General features: G+C 48.8%; 1 protein-coding gene across 2 annotated transcripts in view; it reads right to left on the bottom strand.

The window, feature by feature from the left end:
- SAMD11 (sterile alpha motif domain containing 11) overlaps positions 1–21,259 on the bottom strand; it is a 121,512-nt gene that overhangs the window by 52,237 nt on the left and 48,016 nt on the right. For both annotated transcript variants that reach the window (XM_086764539.1, XM_086764538.1), the window contains exon 5: positions 1,258–1,382. In XM_086764539.1, coding sequence (XP_086620665.1) covers positions 1,258–1,382 — 125 coding nt within the window. The remainder of the gene's footprint in view (positions 1–1,257; positions 1,383–21,259) is intronic.

Below are 21,259 nucleotides of genomic sequence, written 5' to 3' on the forward strand. Positions count from 1 at the left end.
AAGCAAACAGTATTAAAAAACATTTTAACACACGAAGTCACCTGAGACATACAGACTCAAGCAAGGTCGTACAGAAAATGTGTATCTCTGGCCACTTTGGCTTTTAGAGCTGTGTAGGGAGTAGACTGTGGAGTCTGGTTAATGAAGAGAACACAGAGATTCAGCTGTGAAAGCAGAGACTGGGAGCTGCCCGTGGCTGCTTTACAGACACATCACAGATCCCCCAGTTCAGCACAACGCACAGGACGGAACATTTTACAGCAAAAGTAGTCACTCCAGTACAAATTTCACTGCAGGCAGGAGGAACCTTCCTGGAAACGGGTCAAGCCTCACGCAAAAGGCAAACCAGGTGCCCATTATGTTACCGAATATCCTCCAAAGACGTTCCCAAAGTGTATTAGACATGGTGTTCCTTCAGATCCAGGGTTAGGTTACACAGTCAATAGAATGACTTACAAGAAAATACGGACAAAACCACAAACAGACAGATTTTCACAAAGGCCTACATTATCACACACAGAGAGATCCAATTCTGATTTGGAAGGACAGGGATCACTCAATATAAAACCAGCATTACTCCCAGCTTTTCCACAACTTTTATTTATCATCAAAAGCAAACTGTAGATCCTGCAAACAAGCAGCACATCTCTAGTTTATTACCAGTGCCTCACTTGTTGACTGATGCGTATCTACCACCAAAGCATCCTTGCCCATAGCTCCCTTTCCGACATCCGGAGAGGCACGGTGCAGGATCCAAGAGGAGCATTTTTGGTTTCACCATTTTAAGTTGAAACCAGGTGAACTTCCCCAAAAAAAACCAGATGGCACTACACAACCAAACACACACGCTTATAAAGGAGCTGGCAGGCACAGAGGCAGCACGGGGAACCTCTGATTAATGAAATTACAAATCAAACCATGCTCTCTGCAAGGCCTTTCTGCTTCGCTTGACACCAACCCTGGGGACATTTCACTTCTTCGCTGGCGCAAGCTCCTTTGCCAGTAGTTTAACACAGACCACTAGATCTGAGAATAGCACAGGGCTGAGATCTCAAAGGGACTTTAACATCACCATGAAATCCCTTCCATGTTAATCTTTAGCCAGAATATTAAAAGCCTTCATATAGCTCACTCCAAAATGTAACGCAAACAGCCACAGAAAAAATAGTTGCTGAAAAAATGAACAAACGAGGGAGTGGAAGAGAGAGGAGGGAAGTCAACAAACCCAGACCAGCAGGACCTGCTCCAGTTGCTTACCTGCTGCTCCTAAGCCAACGTCGATGCTGTTTCTCTTGAATTCACAGCGGCTCTGGGTCTCTGGCATAACGAGCTGACGGCTCTGATGCAGGTTGGAGATGATAGTGGAAAGGTCGTTATCACGGCTGCAACAGAGCAGAAAAGCACCAAGTTAAGGAAATCCTATTTGCCACCACGTAATTGATTTTTGTGTGCATGAGCATACGTGTGCGCGCACACGAGACTCTTTGTTTGCCCCTGACGCAGCTGCACTTCAAGAAAGGTTCTCCTCCTCCTACCCATCAGGTTCCTAGGTAACCTCCTCTAGTTCTGGGGAGCAGAGACCAAGTGCAAAACACTTCCCAAACGGAGCTCTCATTTCCCATAAAGGGCTCCGCAGCTGCCAGAGCTCCTGATTTCAGTTTTGCCAGATATAACTTGCGTGGGCCAGAACTTACATCTCAGATGGAAAAATCTGAAAGTGTAGGAATTGGCAGATCTATTCCAGAATTAATAGGGAACTTGAACTGAAATAACTGATAGTTTTCTATCACTTGCTACTCTTCTATTCTTAAAAAAAAGTTTTTCCATTCCATCACTGCTGGAACACAAGATTACTTTATTTGACTGAATAATAGTTTTTCTTTTTTACAGAGAAACCCACCACGAACCCTCAGCATTACTCAGAGCTGAGGGTACAGATTTATTTAGAAAACTAATTTTCAACTCTTCCCTCTAACAGATCCTGAAACAATGCTCTTTTCCTTCTGGGACAAGAGAAGGCATTCGAGCAGTTCAGCATTATGTCGCCTGTTATCCTCACATCAGATCGCTGCTAAGTAAGCTAGTTTAGTCTTTTTTCTTCTTTTTTTTTTCCTTCTATGGAGAGGGAGAACACAAACAGAAAAAGACATTCACTGCAGTTCAGCTGGCAAATGCTTTTGCTTGCAAACCCGTTAACCACTTGCAAAATATTCCTGGATAAATGATATACAAACACTGAAGAGGAAGAACAAGCTAACACGTATCCATGATACTAAATGGAAATGCTGGAATCTCTCCCTTTTGTTTGTTTGCAGGATCTGTTAAATCACCCATCCTTCCAGCACAAGGTGCTCGCCCCAAGCTAAATGTGACTATTTTTCTTCCTCTCCTCCTTCTAAATGGAAGATGACAGCCAGACGAACCAGAGACACTTACACAAAATTATCCACATTATTGTCCTCCCTCCCGCATCCACAGCTCCCTCCCAACCTCTACTCACACGACCAGTGCCCCGACTCTGTGCTGCTGGGACACACAGCACATGACCACCAACTCACTGGTGCAGAGCAGAGCGTCCTCACCTGGGACCAGCAGGACAGCACGGAGGGTGCATTATCTGCAGAATTACCTAGCCATGATCTTCCTTTAAATATTCCCCCTCTTATCCCCCCCCCTTACCTCCTCCCCACCTGCTGCACCCCCACCTCCAGGCTATCAGCACCAAGCAAGAGGAGCAGATCTGCTCAGATGCTCCAGAGAGCCCATCCCTAGCGCAGAAGCAGGGGCTAATCTGTCGTCTAGCTCTCTGCTAATCAGATAAGTTTATGACAGAAAGTCTTTAGACAGAGGTACTTTCCGCAGGCGTCTGGCTCAGATTTTCGCAAGATGTAGCAGACGAAAACAGACTCTCATTTCAGCGGCCGCTGTCATGTTCCCTGCTGCTCCCCCCCACCCCGTGCTCCCCCCACCCTCAATCTCTGCAATGAGATAGGATGCTCGGATCCCAAAGCCTTTGAGCACCCATTGCATCTTCCTCCGCTAAACCAGTTCAGATTCCTCCTTATGCAAGCAGAAGGCTAATTACTTAAGCAAGCCCACAGGTGAGTGGGAAGCCCATTTCTCCTGTGCCAAGCAGTTTTGGGTCTTATCCTCTTTTAGCTGCCACCTTTAAGATGCATTATGCAAATATTTTGGTGTCTTAAGTCATTTATGGGATTAATGTGAAGTGATTATCAGTTCTTTTTAATCATGCCAATCAATAACTGGATGTCAGGGACAGAGGACAAATGCAGATAAACGCTGCCATCAGCACAACGCTCAGGAAAGGGCGGAGGAGATGAGCCAGGAGCGCAGGGGGAGAAAGGCAGGGAGTAGAAGAGAAAAATGGGATAATTACATCTTTGCATTTGCAGAGTGTCTTGCATCCCAATCGAGCCCAAAGCACCTCTGATACCTAAACATGTTAAAAGAGCTACGAGAGGAATCGTTTTATCCACCGCTACAATGCAACCGCCTCTCGTTCTGGAAAAGAGCGTAGCAACTCCATTCTCCAAAATGCAGAGCGCGCAGAACACCGTGATATATCCACTGAAAGCAAAAACCAGGAGATCTATGTGGAAGGAAACATTAGCGCACCAAAAGTGATATTTTTCTTCCGCAACAATCTTGTGTTTTCACATTTTTCCATGGCCTTAAAATTAAAATCATCACGGTATGCAAAGGTGCGTTAGCAAGGCGTAATTCCGTACCTGAGCGGGTACCACGGGGCTGATACGTTCACTCCACAGGCTTTGAATTCAACTCATCTACCCACGCAATTAGGCAGGATCCCAGGAAAACATGACTTAGCTGAAATACCTTCGCAGAAGGCGAACTGAACACTAAGGTGACATTGAGAGGGAAGGGAAGGAAGACCAGAGATAAGGCAAACAGGCTGAGACAGCTTTTAACACATCAGACTGTCCCCGGGAGCCGTTCCCTGTGCCTTGGTGCACAGGAGGTTTGAAGCACACACTGCGTTTTTTCTTCTGGGCTTGTTCTACACCTGGCACAACGGGAGGGAGCTTAAAGCCGGGGCTCAGTCTTCGTACGAGAAAAGAGGATTTCTACCACCATGTTGGATCAACAGAATGAAACGCTGGTTCTGCAGCTGACAACTCTGCCACCTCCACCTCACCCGTGACCGCACGCAATAACAAACATCATTTTTACAAGAGACTCTCCTGAACCTCCACTGCTTTCATCCCAATGCCATTTCATACATCTAGTGAAAGTTTAACTTTTAATTGAGTCTCAGTACTTCAGGTACTCCACCAGATACTCACTGCTTTAGCCAGGAAGAAAGGCTCTGCCCAGCTACCAGCAATTGTCCAAAATTACCCTGCTTTTGCACGCTCGCGGCCTTGGTCTGCAACACTTAGCTGCACTGCTAACCCTGAAATCCCATTATCTTCTGCTGGTTGAGCTGGCAGGAGGACAAAAGACACAGCACTACCACCAGTTTGGGGATATCTGCTTGGTCCAGGTACCAAAAGTTGCAAAACGTGAGTTGTAACTCCAGCCTGGCCAAACTCCTTCACCACTGGGCCCTCAGCGCTGAGGGGAACACCTCACCTCCACCAGCCCCACCACACAATTCAGGCAAATACCCGCCTCACCCCTTTGCCATAAAAACCCCAGAAACAGCTATTTGAAAAATACAACCATGCACTTACCTTCCTCCAAAGGCAAACCGCACAACGTGCTCCTCTCAGGAGACCAGCCCAGCAAATGCCCGCTGCTCTGCGGGACAGGGAGCACCAGCGCTCCGTCAGGGCCCGCACCTGCGCGGGGCAGGCCCGGGGCTGCCAGCTGGCCCTCCGCCCCGCGCTTCCATTCCCTTGGACTAACCAGTCCCCTCAGTCCCATTCCTCATTCTTCACTCCCAACTGGCAGCTCGGGACTATTTGTGCCCGCGTTCTTCGGAAGAGGCCCATCCCAGCACCCCCAAAGCCCATCCCAGCACCCCCAAAGCCCATCCCGCAGACATGGCAGGAGGCTGGTGCTCAGCGCACAGACCTCAGCGGTGCAAAACGCGACCCGAACGAGTGGCACGACACAAACAAGACCCTCTCAGACCAGCTTACAGGGTATTTTCTCTGTGTTCAGCTTGCTCACAACGCAGGACAGCGTCTTCAAAAGACGGGAAAAAGCTATTTGTTCCTCTGGGCTTACGCACCACTCAACCTCCCGCCAAATTCACGGGCTCAAGGCTCCGGCACACAGAGCCAATGCAGGATTGAAGATCCTTCCCTTGGAGGGAATACAACGGACAAAAGAGCACCCAGCCTGCAGGACCACAGGTCAAGATGCGGAACGCGTACTTTGGAGATGCCAACAAAGATGGAGTAACACCTAAAACTCATCTGCGTGGGCTGGCACAGTGATTAACGCAACTGAAGGCAGGGGCCTACCTAGGCCCACTGGAAACCGAAACGGGTGTGACAGCATCCCCTCCGAAATCCTCATCCGCACGAGCGCAGCTCCCGCACGGCCTCAGCACGCAGGAGCCCACGCTAAGGGGAATGGAGAGAGCTGGTCCTTCCCACGCAGACCATTCCCCCATCCGTGCGCCGAAGCCGATAATTCCACCCGGGTGCTCACTTGCAGCCCGAGCAGGGCACAGTCACACTCCGCTTTTCCTTTGTCTTGTCTCCGAGCTGCCGCTGGGTGCCTGTTAATGCGGGCGCTCCCCCATACACGCACCGACACATGCACACGCAATCAGATTAAAGGTCTGATCCCTTCCAGCAGCATCATATTATATTTAAAAAACCGGATTACAGAAGGGGGGCTTGAGCGAGATACAGATCTCCTGAAAGGTCAAGGAGGAGACAAATAGCCTTCTGTAGGGCTGCGGGTTGCCGTGGCAACATTCGGTTTGCATGGGTTTTTGGTAATTAATGGTTTGGGGACCTGCAGTAAGACAGGTATGTTTCAGTCCTGTCAGGGATTCCAGAAGGCACGTGGCTGGCTGGCCACATCCAGATTTGCTTTCAAACTGGGAACGACTCGGTGTAACTGACAGTTCCCTAAGACCTTTCTTCTGATATCCGGCTCGGGATGATCGAAGCTCTGATCACACGACATGTTTTGCAGGTATTTCTGCTGCTCTGGCGGGCAAGGTTTTACAAAAGAACTTGCAGCACCACAAGATTTTTGAGTCTGAACTTCAAATCCAAACCACATTCAACCTCAATCCAGAATGCTAAAATTTGCCCAGTGCTATGTCTGAACACTGAATCTAAACGTTCCCAGTAAAGATAAACTCATGTTGCTGCTTTCAATTACAGCTGATGTGCTGTTGCTCATTCTCTATTTGATTCCATCATCTTGTTTTTGCAACATCATACTTGGCAGCTGTGAAGAGGAATAAAATGTTTTAAAAAGATGAGGATCTCGTGTGGCAACAAAGTGTGTGATGACTGATGATGATGGAGTGAGATTGCATCTTCACAAAAATGTTCCTCCTACTAAGAAATAAGGGAAAGGCAGCAGCTTCTTATCAGAATGTAGGCTTCCCCCAAGGCCAACTCCGTAGCTTTGAGAACACCCGCAAGTGGCACAGACCTGGTAATGAAGCTGGCCTCAAAACAAAGACACTTGAACAAGGAGTAAAGCTGGCAGCGGTGATGTGTAAGTGCTTGTTTATTGTTGTGCTCCACGTAGCATCCCTCCAAACATCCCATACGTCTATCCTGCCTTTGCCATGCCCATTTATCCACTGAGAAGAACATCCTTGGCTTTTGCAAGCTGTTCTCCATCCAACAGGATTCCCAGTCCGCCACTGGGCTCTGTCTTGCTGCCAAAAGCAACAGTTGGAGAAGTGGCTGGATATTATTATGGCTTGGGCAATTTTCAAATCCTAACGAAGAGAGGACACAGGAGCAACAGATCCATTTACCAGGAATGCAGGGAAGCTGTGGTAAGGGTTTTGTCTCAGCCACAGGCAACTGAGCAGCTCAACAGCGCACCACAACTCAGGCCATGCTGCAAACACCAACCACAAAGCTTTAAAGGCCAAGTCCAAACAGCTCCTTTACCTGGATGTGGTATGAAATGAAAGCTGCTCCAACAAAATGGCCACCTGAGCTTGGAGGGTATTTCTGAAAACACAGCACTTGACCCATTAGACTGGCAACAAAAGAAAACCGCAGAGGAGCACGGGAGGCACGCGCTGCAGGTTCCATGCTAGGTCTGGGAAACAACGAAAAAAGTCATCCTCACCCTAAAACCTCACACCCAAACCCCACGAAGAATGGTGCAGGACTTTAGTAGTCAGGACAACATGGATAACTGCAGCTCAGATACAGAACAGAGCTGACGGTCTAAAATCCCCTATCGCATCCCAATGCTCCGGCACAAGGAGCCCACTCTGCAGAGCAGCAATGAGATGTACCAGTAACTAATGTCTGCAAAAATTACCACTGGAGGAAAAAAAAACCATTGCTAATGTTCTCTACGAATGCTTTGATTGCTGCACTGTCTATGTTTAATGTTTAGCTGTCCTCTGTCTCCCTCAAAGCTGGTTCCTCTGATGAGACTTTCTGTAATGGCAGTGTAATGGTCCAGCAGTGGCCATTTGATAGCTTCCAGGAAAAGGCACTCAAGGGGAGAGACAGCCACAGCAGCAACTGGTGGAGATGTCACCCAGACAGAAGGGGTCTGTTTGGGACGAGATGCCACGGTGATCCATTGACCCATCTGCGCAGTCCGCAGAGAAGCGCCGGCAGGACAATAGCTAAACCAGCAGTACCGTCATTTCTGGCACGCACTGCGTGAGCAACACCATCTAGCCCAGCTCACGAGCCACAGCCTGTGCTGAAGGAAGAAGTCTATCACAGGGACCGCCACTGAGCTGTCAGATTTGCTAAGCGTGGCCATCCCTTGGGACGTATAAATGAATTAGGAGCAAGCCCTTTCAGGGAGGCTCTGGTAACCAGACATGCAGCAATCCTGTGTGACGGACTTCTGGGAACAATCATCTTTTTCTGAGCAATATCTGCACCATAAGCCTCCAACTGGCAGTGTTTGAAGAAAGCAGCTATTGCTCCAAGACCCCTTCTGGTCCTGTCTTGTCCCCTGGTCCTCATGCTGACCAGCGTTTGGACCCCCATTCCAGTCACTCTCCTCAACATCCGATGGCCCCCAGCAAACCAGTCCCCTCAGATCTGCTGGAAGCCATCTTCCCAGCCTGGTTCTGGAGCCAGCCCTGCCGGCACGTTCAGAGGGGACTAGACAAATGGGGCAGACACCTCAGTCTCATGGCCCCGTGAGTGAGGGTCAGCAGAGAGATGCTGACAAACGCCTGGGCACCCGAGAGGAGACACACCAGCCTTGAGACCCTTGGGAGATGGCACCTTCCAGCAAGCCGGATCCAGACTGGGAGCAATGCCTTTTAAACGTGTTTAATTTACAGACATTAGCAGCAACTGCACCTCTAACGAGGAGAAGGATGAGGAGACTAATGGATGGAGACAATTAACCAAAATATAAATCAGTGTCGGAGCCTCCGCATCTAGCAGAAGCAGCCAGGCGCCCGCAGGGTCTGGTGATTCTCGCAACACGCTGCTCAAAGTGACTGCAAAGAGTGATTGCAGAGAGGGGAAGGAGAATATCTGGTCAAAATTTAAATAATTTTCAATAATCACTACAAATGCCCTGCCCCATCCTTCTCGTGGGTGAGCGCTGGGTGCCTCTTGGGAGACCGTCCACGCTGCTGGCAGCTGGGGTGTGCTCCGCTGTGCTCTGAGCTGCACAATCACACACAGCAACCCTCCAGCGCCGGCATCAGGCGTGCAAAAAGTGCAGGACGTTCTGCAGAGGAGGTACTTCACCTGTAGCGCAGCACCACTCAGCAGTGCCCAAAAAACAATGCTCCAACGGTCTGGATATTCAGCACAAGTTTGAAACTCAACCTTTTTTTTTCTGCTCCCATTCCTGCCCAGGCTTCGCTGGAGTGTCACTTAACCACTCTGTGCTGCTGTTCTCCACACAGGCGGGGACGTACGGAGACGTTCTGTGAGGGGGAGGCATCAGGCACCAAGAGGCAACCTGGTATTTCAGCAACAGGAGCTCCAGATACATCTGAGATAAAAAACGGGAACGATATTCTCAGTAGACACAAAATTGCATAGATCCAGAAACTGCAAGACAGTGAGCAAAGGAAATGGTGAATGAACCTAGCACGGGACCAAACTGGGTAAGTCTTCTCCTAAAACTTAATCAAATCAAAGGCAAACTGGGAAAACCCAGTCAAAAATGTACGCCTGTCTCTGAAGGGATGCAGAGCAGGAGATTGATGCCAGGTTTGGAAGAGAAGAGAGACTCAGAAAAGTAGCACGGGAGGAAATAAAATGGAAAAATCCTTCTTTTTAAATATGTTTCTCGGCTCTCCATCCCCTTAACGATTACACAGTAAGTGCAGGGTTTATATTAAATTTTACTGATCAATGCAGTTGCCATAAAACTGTCCTGACCCTCTGCCCCTCCCTACAATAAAGAAAAAAAAATCCAATATGCAAAAGGAGGAATGTCAGGGCTTGCAGGGGAAAAAACTCAAGGACACTGATGAAGCTGGGAAGAGTGGAGGACAGTGCAGGTGTGTGCCCATGCATTCTCCACACAAAACCTCTGAGGAAGACACTTCAGGTTTTTTTTTCCTTCCCCATTCTCAGCCTGACTGGATGCAAGCCCGGTTCAAGAGTGTATTTCAACGGTACCCTCAGCTCACAGATTCACAGACTCTTTACTCTGCTGTGACTTCCTTCTCCGCACCATATAGAATCACAGAACCACAGAATGGTTCGGGTTGGAAGGGACCTTCAAAGCCCACCCAGCCCAACCCCCTGCAAGGAGCAGGGACATCTCCAACCAGATCAGGTTGCTCAGAGCCCCGGCCAACCTGAGCTGGAATGTTTCCAGGGATGGGGCATCCACCGCCTCTCTGGGCAACCCGGGCCAGTGTTCTGCCACCTTCATTGTAAAAAATTTTTTCCTAATATCCAATCTGAATCTACCCCCCTCTATTTTGAAACCATTACCCTTTGCCTCATCACAACAGGCCCTACTGAACAGCCTCTCCCCATCCTTCTTGTAGGCCCCCTTTAGGCACTGGAAGACCGCTATCAGGTCTCCCCGGAGCCTCCTCTTCTCCAGGCTGAACAGCCCCAACTCTCTCAGCCTGGCCTCACAGGAGAGGTGCTCCAGCCCTTTTATCATCTTCGTGGTCTCCTCTGGGCCTTCTCCAACTGGCCACGTCCTTCTTGTGTTGGGGGCTGCAGAACTGGACACAGTACTCCAGGTGGGGTCTCACCAGGTCAGAGTAGAGGAGGAGAATCCCCTCCCTCGACCTGCTGGCCACGCTGCTGGTGATGCAGCCCAGGATGCAGTTGGCCTTCTGGGCTGCAAGGGCGCATTGCCGGCTCATGTTGAGCTTCTCGTCCACCATTATACGCACCCATTCCAGCCAGGGCAAGTCCCTTGCCCAGCCGGGTTGATACGCCAGGAATGACAGACAGTTTGCAGCTCCAAGGAGATGACAATACTGCCAGAACCTGCAGAAACACAGGGGATTTTTTTTCTTCTCTCGCCTCTCCTCGCCGTCTCCCCAAAAGACAAGTTTCTGATGGAAGGATCAGACCAGCGTCACCGCCACACTGCTGCCAGAGTCATTTAGCAACAATCAGACAGCGCGAGCGTGTCGCTCAGGGCTACCCAAACTGGAGCGTACGCCCAGGGACAGGACAAGCATGTAAATCACCAGTGACTGTGTGAAGGGAATAACGAGCTTTTTATGGAAGCCATTAAAAGGAAAACCCAGATTGCTCTATAAATACTGTTGCATCATTATGGCTCGGAGAAACATCCTTATGTAACGGCACGGCTACGTAATGTCAGGGCTGGTGTAAAATAACCACTCAAAGGCTCTCAGATTTTTTTCCTTAGCATTTTTTTAAACCCCAAACCAAAACCAGTAAACAACTTCCAAGGGAACATATGCACCCGAGCCCAGTCCTTGAAAAAAAAATCCACCTTCTGTCTCCCTCCTGAGGTAAATCTGGGGCTCGTTAACAGGACCTGGAAAGAGAGACATGACCTGGGGATTGTTGGCCATCGTGCTGCCGCAGGAGAAATACCCAACCACAGCTCCAGCACCAAATGCCACCAGTATCACTCCTTGCAATGTCCAGCCTCTGTGGGATGTTTAATCACAGATTCATTGATTTTAAGCCCCAAAAGGGACCGTTCTATCTCCCTTGCCTGGCCTCCTGCACAGAATCTGCCAGAAAATTCCCCTCTCGTACTCCCAGTTACTGGTGGCAGCTCAGAGTGAAAAAAATAATGTGGGACCTGTGTCTCTGCCCACCATGGAGCAAAGAGACCCTCCATCTCAGAACCCCCACCACGCTGAGTTGATGCTCTGGGAGTAAAATCATCTGTTCATTCCCAAGAGCTGATGAATCCTCTCAGCTTCTTCCTTACTGGTATGTAAACCCTCCTACCCAGACAAAACCTCCCCTGTTTCACAAGATGACCGCTCCGACGCCCTGCCACGTGCGCAGCACCAAGCGAGGGCAGGATTAACCATCTTCCAGCCCGGCAGAGCTGAGAGTCATCTTGGGATAAGAAATTCTGCAAAATAACTTTCTCCTCAGCATGCCTTGCTTTGCCGCGGCACGGCCTTTGAGTGCCAGAGGTCCTTGAGCAGACAGGCAAGGTCACCGGCTCCGAACGCTCCCCGGCAGTAAAACCAGGGTCGCTGAGTCAGCAGAAACAGAGAAGGGATGCGGATCAGGGAAAGCTCGCGGCTCAGACCGATAAAAAGGGCTCTCTTCCCCCTCCTCCCTCAGCTCCCGCTTATCACCTTGTGCGCAGCTCAACACAGCCAGCAACATCTCCCTAATCACACGGCGCGCAGCCAACACCTCTCCTCGCAGGTCGACGGTGGACGGAACAGCCAGAGCAGGATAAGACCCAAAGCTGGGCACAGGAGGATTTGGGTCAAGGATTTGGAGGCTCTGATCAGGTGACTACTAAAGAAGGGGATGGGGCCGGGTAGGGGGGTGCAAGGGGGAGCAGCGGAGTTTGTTTCGCTGTTAAACAATAGGCAGCGTGACCCGCTGACAGGCTGTGTCACTTTTCCATCACAGATAGGCAGAGAAGCCCCAGGCAAAGAAGCTGGATGCAAGCGAGCGTGTGTCTGTGCAGCTCTGAGGAGCAGAGGGGCTGCCTCCCTCCTCCAGACCTCTCTCTGCCCTCCTGCCTCTCCTCATCCCGCTTCTCGCACTCCGGAACTCTATGCCACGAGCTGGGCTGCCTCAGCTCTTCCGACTCCCTGCTCCATGAATCCCAACGTGGGGGACTGCTGGAGGCAACCCCCCTCGTGATGCACTTCCTGGCTGCCTCTCCTTATTTCTCCAACTTCATCTCCAACTTCTCCATTTGCTGCAAAAACCTAGAATCCGCATCTACCCGGTGACTGGCACTTGCAGCCAAGCGCTCGTGTGTGCCGAACCAAGTGCACACTGGCCCTGTTATTCAGGAATCCAGTTTGGGGTCTGGTCAAGCTAAGGCAAAGGCTCCCACCTGCCTCCACCGCCGCAGGCGTGGGCCGTACCGCCCGAGAGTTTCGCGCTCTAGACAGAAGACAGAAGCATGATTTCCAGCAGGCAAAGCTCAGGGCACAGTTGCCTCTCGTTCCTTGGCCCCCCTGGTTATATTTGTGTGGCTCAGTCTTCCGGTTGCCTTTTAAAACTTCATCATTGATTAAAAAAACTCTCAGTCACTCTCTGCCCTCCTCAGACATCAATCTTGACAGACCCTGACAGACTACAATTTACCAGCACCCCACTCCTGCCTCTTGGGTATCTCCACCTTCTGACGAGATGTCACCCATCAGACACAGGCAAAAAGGGAAGGGAAGGAGAACGGCGAGGGAAGGGAAAAGAGGAAAGAGGGAGGGGTAAACAACTGGTGGGAGCTGAGAGGCCTGAAAATGCCAACCCCAACCATAGGCAATCCAGCCCTAATTCTCCCTGCAGACTTATCTTGGAGAAAAAAAAAAAAGTCATCCCGCAATGTCCCAAGCAAAATGCTCATAAAATTTCATTGATGCTCATGACAGTTCATAAAAATGATCAGTGGAGCTGGCAGCTCCAGAATTAGGTGGAAATAAGTATAAAGATGTTTTTATTGTAATTCCACTTTGTCATTCAGCTCTCTGCAAGCCCATAAAGATAAGATGGAACTCCACCACATTGACACTGGACTGGAGATGGGAAAGAGACAAAGCACTGAGATGACGAGCAAACTCAAGTCTATCATTCCCAGCGCCTTATTCCGAGCGTCGGTTCTGACACCAGCGTCCAGTCCATCCGCTAAGGTGCCACAAAAGCACTCAGCAAGGGGGATGCCCACGCGAGACGTTTTCTCCTCAGATTTCCCCTCCTGCCTGCAGTAATGCAGGCAGGGCTTCTGAGTTTGAAAACCTTCCAAGACAGGCCTAACGCATCGTGAATTGTGCGTTTCCACCACAGGCGTAATCTGGGAGGCAAAAAGCTTACTGTGCAGCGGGGTAGAGGAGCACAGTGACTCCTGAGAAAAGGAAAAGGGCACAGAGCGTTAGAGATAACGACAGCCTGAATCCAAACAAGGCAGGGAAACCTCAAACACAGTCAGACACTTCACTGCTCCTCCATCACCGGCCGGACACACCGGCCCTCCAGATGAGACACCTCACCCAGGCTTGTAAAAAGCCCGGGGATTACAAAAGCACGGTGTGAGCACTCCGCAAGTCCGTCCCTGGCACGGTGCAGCTCCTGGGAAGCACCATCCCGTGATGCTCGCGCTCCTGTTCACAGCAGTCTCCTGCTCTTTCTGCCAGCCTCACTGCCCCGGCTCTCTTCTGAGGCAGGAAACCTGAAGCTCTTGTGTTATTTTCCTCCATAAGGACATGGAACCCTGTACCTCAAGCTGGAAAGAAGCCCGAACGTTAGTTACAGACTCTTTTCTCCCGCCTGCCATTTTCTCTTGGTGCAGACGTGCACCCAAATGCACACGTGACTGGTCCCTTGAAAACATCTTCAACTTCTACCTTCTACACACACGCTTGCTGGGCAGTAACCCAACACAGACTCACCAGAGATCAGGAGGATTTTCCATAATGGTCCATCTTCATCAGCTCATCTGCCAGAATGACTACAAGTGTCTGCGCATTTTCCTCTCAACATCCATTACACCCACGCTATTGATCACCGTCCCCCCACCCCAAGCACAGGCTACAGCTCACCTCGCCGCTGATAAATAAATAAAGTTTCACTAAGAGAATAATGAAGGCAGCCACGGCAAGCAGAAATGCAGCTGGAGGGTGGGGTGTCACCTAATTGTGACACCTCCTTATTGTGAGTCAAGTGCATTTCATGAATACACGAACCGTCTCCGTTCCGCTCTTCCCCTGCCTCTTCACTATATCCTCAGTCTCCCATGCTGGATCTCCAAATTAATCCCTTGAAAATACTTCTGGAACTCTGTCACTTGTCAGAATCCAGGTCACACCCAGCCTCACCCGCAGCGCTAAGCATGCTACTCCTCCTGCATGCATGCAAGTGCAGGAAAAGGCCAAACACCTCCTCTGCCTGCAGCACCAGGCAGCCTGAAGGTCCTGATTTTTCTCCCGACGGGTTTTTTGGCGCATCTGATTTACACCAAAATCAACAGGCTTGACCTGCTGACGTGTGGAGCGTTCCCCGAAGTTTTGGACTTGTCTAGATGCTGCGTTCCAACGTTCCTCAGTAACGCACAAACAGAAATGTTTTGCTCTGCCAGTAAAAAGAACGTGTCGCTGACATGCAGCTGCTGTGCCTAACGGATAGAAGGTCTCTTTAAATATCCCAAATTCTCCTCGTCTTCTCAATTCATTAAGCTGCCTGCTTTGAACTGATGGAATATTAAAATACTCAGATGAGTGATTTTTAATGGGTGCTAGGGTGTAAGTTTAGGCAGTGAACAGAGGGAACCGATGATCTACAGGAATCACACACCCAGTGAATTACGGACCAGACGGATTCATATTTGAATCCTTTCAGTTTCACAGCAGGGTGTGAAGAGGGAGGTCAGAAAACCTCCTGTTCCAGAAACACGCCCTTGAAGTTTGATCCAACGTACAATCTAAAAGCAGAAGGCTATGATTCTCTTGTCAATCACTGCATGCAGCTGAAACACATCAAGAATGCTTCCCCAGAGCTGCAACCAAGCTTATGTACACCTCAACAACACACCAAGGTCTTAAGATGCCTTCACATGCTCCGTTTATCCTGCATCCCTTCAGCTGCCCCACAAAAGGTCCATCACACCCCCCTCCCATGACGGGTACACCAAAGAGATGAGAACACACTCTGCAGCACAGAGCCACAAGTCTGTTCTGTTGCCATGTGAAGTCCCCAAAAAGCAGCCGATGGAACCTCTGGCTCATACGTAGCAGCTCCTCCCTCTTTATCTCCGTATCTACACTTTCAAATTTCACATAGGTGCTTTGTGGGTGATCAACACAAGCAATGAAAAGGTTGCTTTTTTTTTTTTTTTTCCCCCTAAAGAACTGGAGGCTTAACTCTCCGGCTGTACCCACCCAAATGCTCTTCGTTCTGACAAAGAACATTCTTGTAAACGTCTATCAACTGTGTGGATTTGGTGTGGATTTACCTCACTTCTCTCCTTCCAGTTAAACAAAACAACACATCCATTTACTTGTCCGGCAACTATTGTCTAAAACCAAACGGGTATGTCACTGTTTGATGAACAAACTGAGTTCACCCATCTGGAAAGTCTTTTCCTTCCAACACATTGTCTCCTCATAGCCATGCCTTGACTGCCAACAACAGCGGCATTAGCCAAAAAGCTTCCTTGTATTTTTTGGCTTTGCATTCAGGAACCACGTCCCGGTTCACAGCTTTTACTTTAAGCTACAAAGGTGAGGGCTCTTTGTACGTTCCGACAAGATAAGGATTAAAACATTTCCATAAGCGGTCTACGTCCCAAAGCCACCGCAGAAATAATCTGGAAGGGCCAAATTCAGTCTCATGCTAAATAAGTGTCCTCCCCATACCGATCCAGAAAACATGGTTAATGCCTTCTGCAGTCATCAGTTGTCCTCCAAAGTCATCATGAGTTATGGAAACAGCTCTGCAGGCCCACATACAGTTGGTATCTCACCAGACTTCTCTGCCCTGACCTAAATCAGACGGGCAAAATCTGCCTCATTCTGTTCAGTCCAGCTCACTCTCTGCTTTTCCAATTCGGGCTCCTGCTTCAGCCCTGCTGCCCGTTGGTGTCAAGGCAGGAATCAGTGACGGACACAGAAGGGTGAAGGCAGGTCCCCGTCTGAAGGCACTCTTGTCCCTCCGCCACTGTCTGATTTTTCTGCCGTAACTTAAAGGTGCTTATCTGACAGGTATCAGCTCTCGTAGCAGCAGATGCTAAAGGCTGCAGGGCGTAAAGGGGTCACATCTAGCTTCTAGCTGCTAAAAACTTCTCGTGACCTTTTAGTACCTTCTTCAGGTCTCCTAGATTAAAAGGGAAAAGCTTCCTAGGAAAAATAAATAAATAAACAGACAGCCCCAAAGCCGTCCTATATCAATCCTCAGAGGGCAGAGCAGCAGGATGCTCTGGCACTTGATAACGTCACCTGCCTCACACAGCAATACTGCTGAGTCAGGATCAGCCCTGACACGGTCAGAACCATCTACTTTTCAATTCTCTTCTCCTGCTTTCTTTTCCTCTGTCTGTCTTCCAAAGGAATGCGCTAACCCAGGGAATTTCCCTTTGGTTTTCCTCTCCTGTCCCATTCCCCCATGTATTTTTCATCTGCTTCTTCCATTTGGCCTGATTTGTTTCACGTCCTCTCCCTCCTTGACTCACCTGTTTCATTCCTCCTTAAAGATCGTTTGCTAAAACCTGTGCAGTGTACCACACAGACCAAATACGTACGCGTAAGAATTCAGTGTAAGCACTGCTCTTTAAACCCAGTTCTGGCTGAGTAAGGGTTTATACTAGGGTTAAACCAACGCGGCAAGGCCCACTAACTACGTCACAGCCAGCTTCAAACATACACACGCACACGGACACACAGGCTCTTGGCCAAAAGTCTGTGTCTAGAGGACATTCTAGCGTGGTTCGTGCCCATCCAGAAAGGCTGGTCACACACCGCTGTAATCTCTGTTTAAATCGCGGTTGGTAAACGCATTTTATTTGCTCTGGGCAAACGATGGCTTTGTTTTCCTTCCATCTCCTTACGCAGCCTTCATACGGCATGTACCTGGACAAAATTACCCCCTGGCAGGCCCAGTAAGCTTGGAGTGTCCCCTCAAGTGGCTTTTTGTTCAAATGGCAGTGACTCTCTTGTGTGCTCCTGCCTCTTTCCTTTGTCACTGTTTTATGCACCAGCACAGGACTCTGAAGACAGACAGACTGCCTGGGATGTTCTTCCAGAGTTTCCTCACCACGCAGCCAACGGCTGAAGTCAAGGTGCCTCCAGCTCAACTCTCTGCTACGCTCCTTGCCTCTCTATGCAGCTGTAACCAAATGACGGACCATCTTCGTTCCTACCGCTCAGGCCATCTTTAACAAGGGCAACACCAAACAACTCTTTATTTCCTTGGAAACAGGGATGGCTTAATTGCACTGACGGCGGTGTCTTGAAATTCTCAGGTGGGCAAAATGTTTATTCCACCCTGAGCTGCATCGCTGCATGGTATTAACACGCACGGCCTCTTATCTATTTCTCACTCACCTCCCCGCCGTTCCCTCAAGACATCAAGTGGCAACCAACAGAAGGAAAATCCGTTTCCTCCCTGGAACTCATTTTTATTCCACAATTTATTTTCATGAGATGCCTCAGCCTCGGGAAGGTAATCCTGCCCGTGGTGCTGAGCCGCTGTGACTCACGCCGACATCAACGGGAGCGGAGAGCAGGCATCTTGCGGCGGAGACCAGGCTTTAGCCTTGTGTTTACTAGTTCAAAATTTGACAGACTTGTCTTGAAATAAAAGAAGTGCATCATTTACTGAACAACTTTAACACATTTCAGCAAATTATTCCACGAATAGTATGTCCGTACAAGGGAATTCTACCTTAAAAAGGCAATTTTAAAGGAAATCTAGCTGTAAACAAGAAACTTAAACCTGTGTTAACTTCAAAGCTTAAAAGGGAAGGGACAAAGCACCTGGCAAGACAAGGAGAGAGCCTCATCTCTTCTTTCAATGTCCCCGTCTCGAGCTTTCGGCTCCTTGCATACAGAATGGTTTGTCCCCAATTAAACGTCTTTTTATCCAGAGCGATGCAGACAGCAATTCCAAGGTGGCTAAAGCCCATGAATCCACCTATCCTCTGACAACTTGGCAAGGAAGATCAAAGACGACGGTAGGACACAGAGGCAGGTGAATGAAGGCAGCGGCTCTCAGACCCGCCGGATTTAAAGCAGCATGGTGACTGTGTGCCTTCACGCAGGGGTGCTGCACCGCACCGATCTCCTGGCAGGGTTTGGGCTGACCTGTGTCGCTCCCGTGTGCTGAATTACGCAGGTCACTGAGAACAAAGGTCACCCAAACCTTTTTGCCGCTCCATGATGCATTTTACATTATGCCAGATGTTTTAGAGAACCGCGTGACAATTTAGGTCACTTCAATCTATACAGCCCTGTTTCTGTACCGACACACAAACACACAAATTACTTTTTTTGCCACGTCGCGTAACACGTGCTGTTTTCCTCTGAACTAGCTGAACGGGCACAATTTCTGACAGCTGGACGAACCGTTTAATCCGCAAAAGCAAAACTTCTGTTCCCAGGAGGACCTACCGATGTTTCTGCCAGGAGAGAGCTAAACTGAAGGGAACACGCAGTCAAGCTGAGGAAGCCCAAGAGGTGTACTTGTTGACATAAAAATCAGACCTTTATTTTGCTCTGTGCATTGCAATTTCACTATTTTTTTTTTAAGATATTCTAATTTTCAAAGGTGTTTGCACCCTTAGCAGCCATTGAGCAGAATCGTTCGCATGGCTGTTAATTAAGGCTTGTGTCAGCACTTCCATTACAAACTCTGCCTTTTAGGGTGTGCCTGGAAGGAATCCATTCTTTTGTATTTCAGAGCCCCAAAACCTTACAGCAACAAACCAAGGATTTTATTCTAAAGGCTGCCAAACAAAAAAACTTCAGCTGTTTTTTTTATAGGAGCGTCAGACGCAATCTGCCTTCTACACTGGCTTCTCGACGCTTACTGACCAGGGTGGGGTTTTGTATTCTCAACATTGTACATTTTAGGAATCATGGGATTTTATGCTTCGGGGCCAAAGTCTCTGCTTACTTAAACACCAGTGAACACCTCTGCCCTCACTGGCTCCCTAACAGAGCATGAATCAGAACGGATTTCCCACCCTTCACTCCCCTGAGCCCCATGGGGATGCCGGTTAAAATGAGGAGATTTGTCCTTTGCCTCTCCGCTTCCCACCTTCCCTCTTGTGCCACAGGTTTTTTTGGGGGAGCACACAAAACAGGGGCAGAGCTTTGAAGGCCATGTGATGGAGACAGAAGTAATTTCTAATACTGTCTCCTCCTGTCACCGATGCTTACCGTTGCAAAACGTTGAGGCTCGCAGATACAACAGAAGTGCCCACATCAGCCGCAGTACTGAGAGGAACGTTCCCCTGAAGCTCTCAAACAATGTTCTCTTGAGTAAACACTGCATTTGCCTGCACTGAGTCTTACACACATTAAGTCTCGTCACAAAAGTCATCAGATAAAGTTATTTGCACTCCTTCGTCCAGACAATCTGATCTCTACAGAATCGTTTCTTAAATGTTTGTGAAGTGCCTAGCACGCAGTGGACACTTCCACACGTAGTAGTAGCAGGAGTAATATTTTCCTACTGGTTTTAAATCTCTAACTGAACAGGAAGTTCACACGAAGCATCAGAAACTACTTTTCACAAAACAAAAAAGAGTTAGTAGTGGCCTGCTGTTTGCAAGCAGATCCAACGGACCAGATCCCGCATCCATATGAAGCACGTACAGAACCCAACTCCGGGCTGTTCCACACCCCATCTACCTCATTCTGTTCTGCGTTCCCCAAGAAGTTTCCCAGCTGCACAGGTAATTTTTCTAATTCTAGAAAGCAAGTAGCACCTGCCGGGCTCACCTATTCCACTGGGATGTGGCAATTCAACATAAAAGAGACATTTCAAAATTCCAGTTTTCTTTTCTCTAGCGCAGAGGCAAACTTCTGCAGCTGTTATCTCTAAAGGATTGGAAAAGTTTATGACCACTTGCAACACATAAAGACAATGTACTATGCTCAGGGTGTCAGCTGACCCAGAGGTCACAAAGGAATATTCATGTTTGCAACTGGGTATCTTCAGTTCATGAATTGCCCCCTTCTTAGGGTATCTGTTACCGCAGGAAACCAGACTTCAAAACCAATATACCAGACTGCTTTGGCAATCCTTCTCACAATTCAGACTTCTACGTCATTTCTTCTATCTATCCTTTGTAAAACACTTGTCATTTTTTGAACGTCAACTTTTTCCTGAGCTGATCCGTAAATATTCTTGGCACTGCACTTTTGCAGCTGTAGCTCAACCCGCTCACACTTCACACTGTAAATCGCAGAGTCCTGCTAGCTCCGATACTTCGTACTCGTCGGATGCCTACATGCACAAGTTTTTGCAGGACCGGGGTGTATCAGTGGTGTCGCACTATTTAAAGCATCTGCCACCCAGTGATTCGTGTCATTGGCAGTCACAGCCCCACCTTCCAAGGTCGCGCTGCTTTGAGTTGTCTAAGCACAACACGGCAACTCCTCAGCAATTCAGGAGCACCCGTCGGTTTTGGCCTTTACGAGCCTTTTGTGCGAAGAATCACTTTTGCAAATGAGATACAGACTCCCATGTCAGGAAATAAGATCTAGACCACCCCAACCTTGCATTCTTCCAAAACCAGACCAGAGTAAACATATCAAAACCAATAATGGGCTTTCTTTACAAGTCTAATCAATTTGCTCTTCCAAAATAAAAGTCATTGTTTCCCCCCACAACCTTCCCCAAAATAAAAACAAAAGAAAGGATATGTGGTAAGGGGAGAAAGAGGAATAAAAGAAAAAAACCCCACAGCACTGACAGTTAGAAACATTCATGTACATCTCACAGCATCCATACGCCAGTAACAGATCATAAAC

The sequence above is a fragment of the Chlamydotis macqueenii genome, chromosome 21 (assembly GCF_036417535.1).
Source record: "Chlamydotis macqueenii isolate bChlMac1 chromosome 21, bChlMac1.mat, whole genome shotgun sequence".
Classification (NCBI taxonomy): Eukaryota; Metazoa; Chordata; class Aves; order Otidiformes; family Otididae; genus Chlamydotis; species Chlamydotis macqueenii.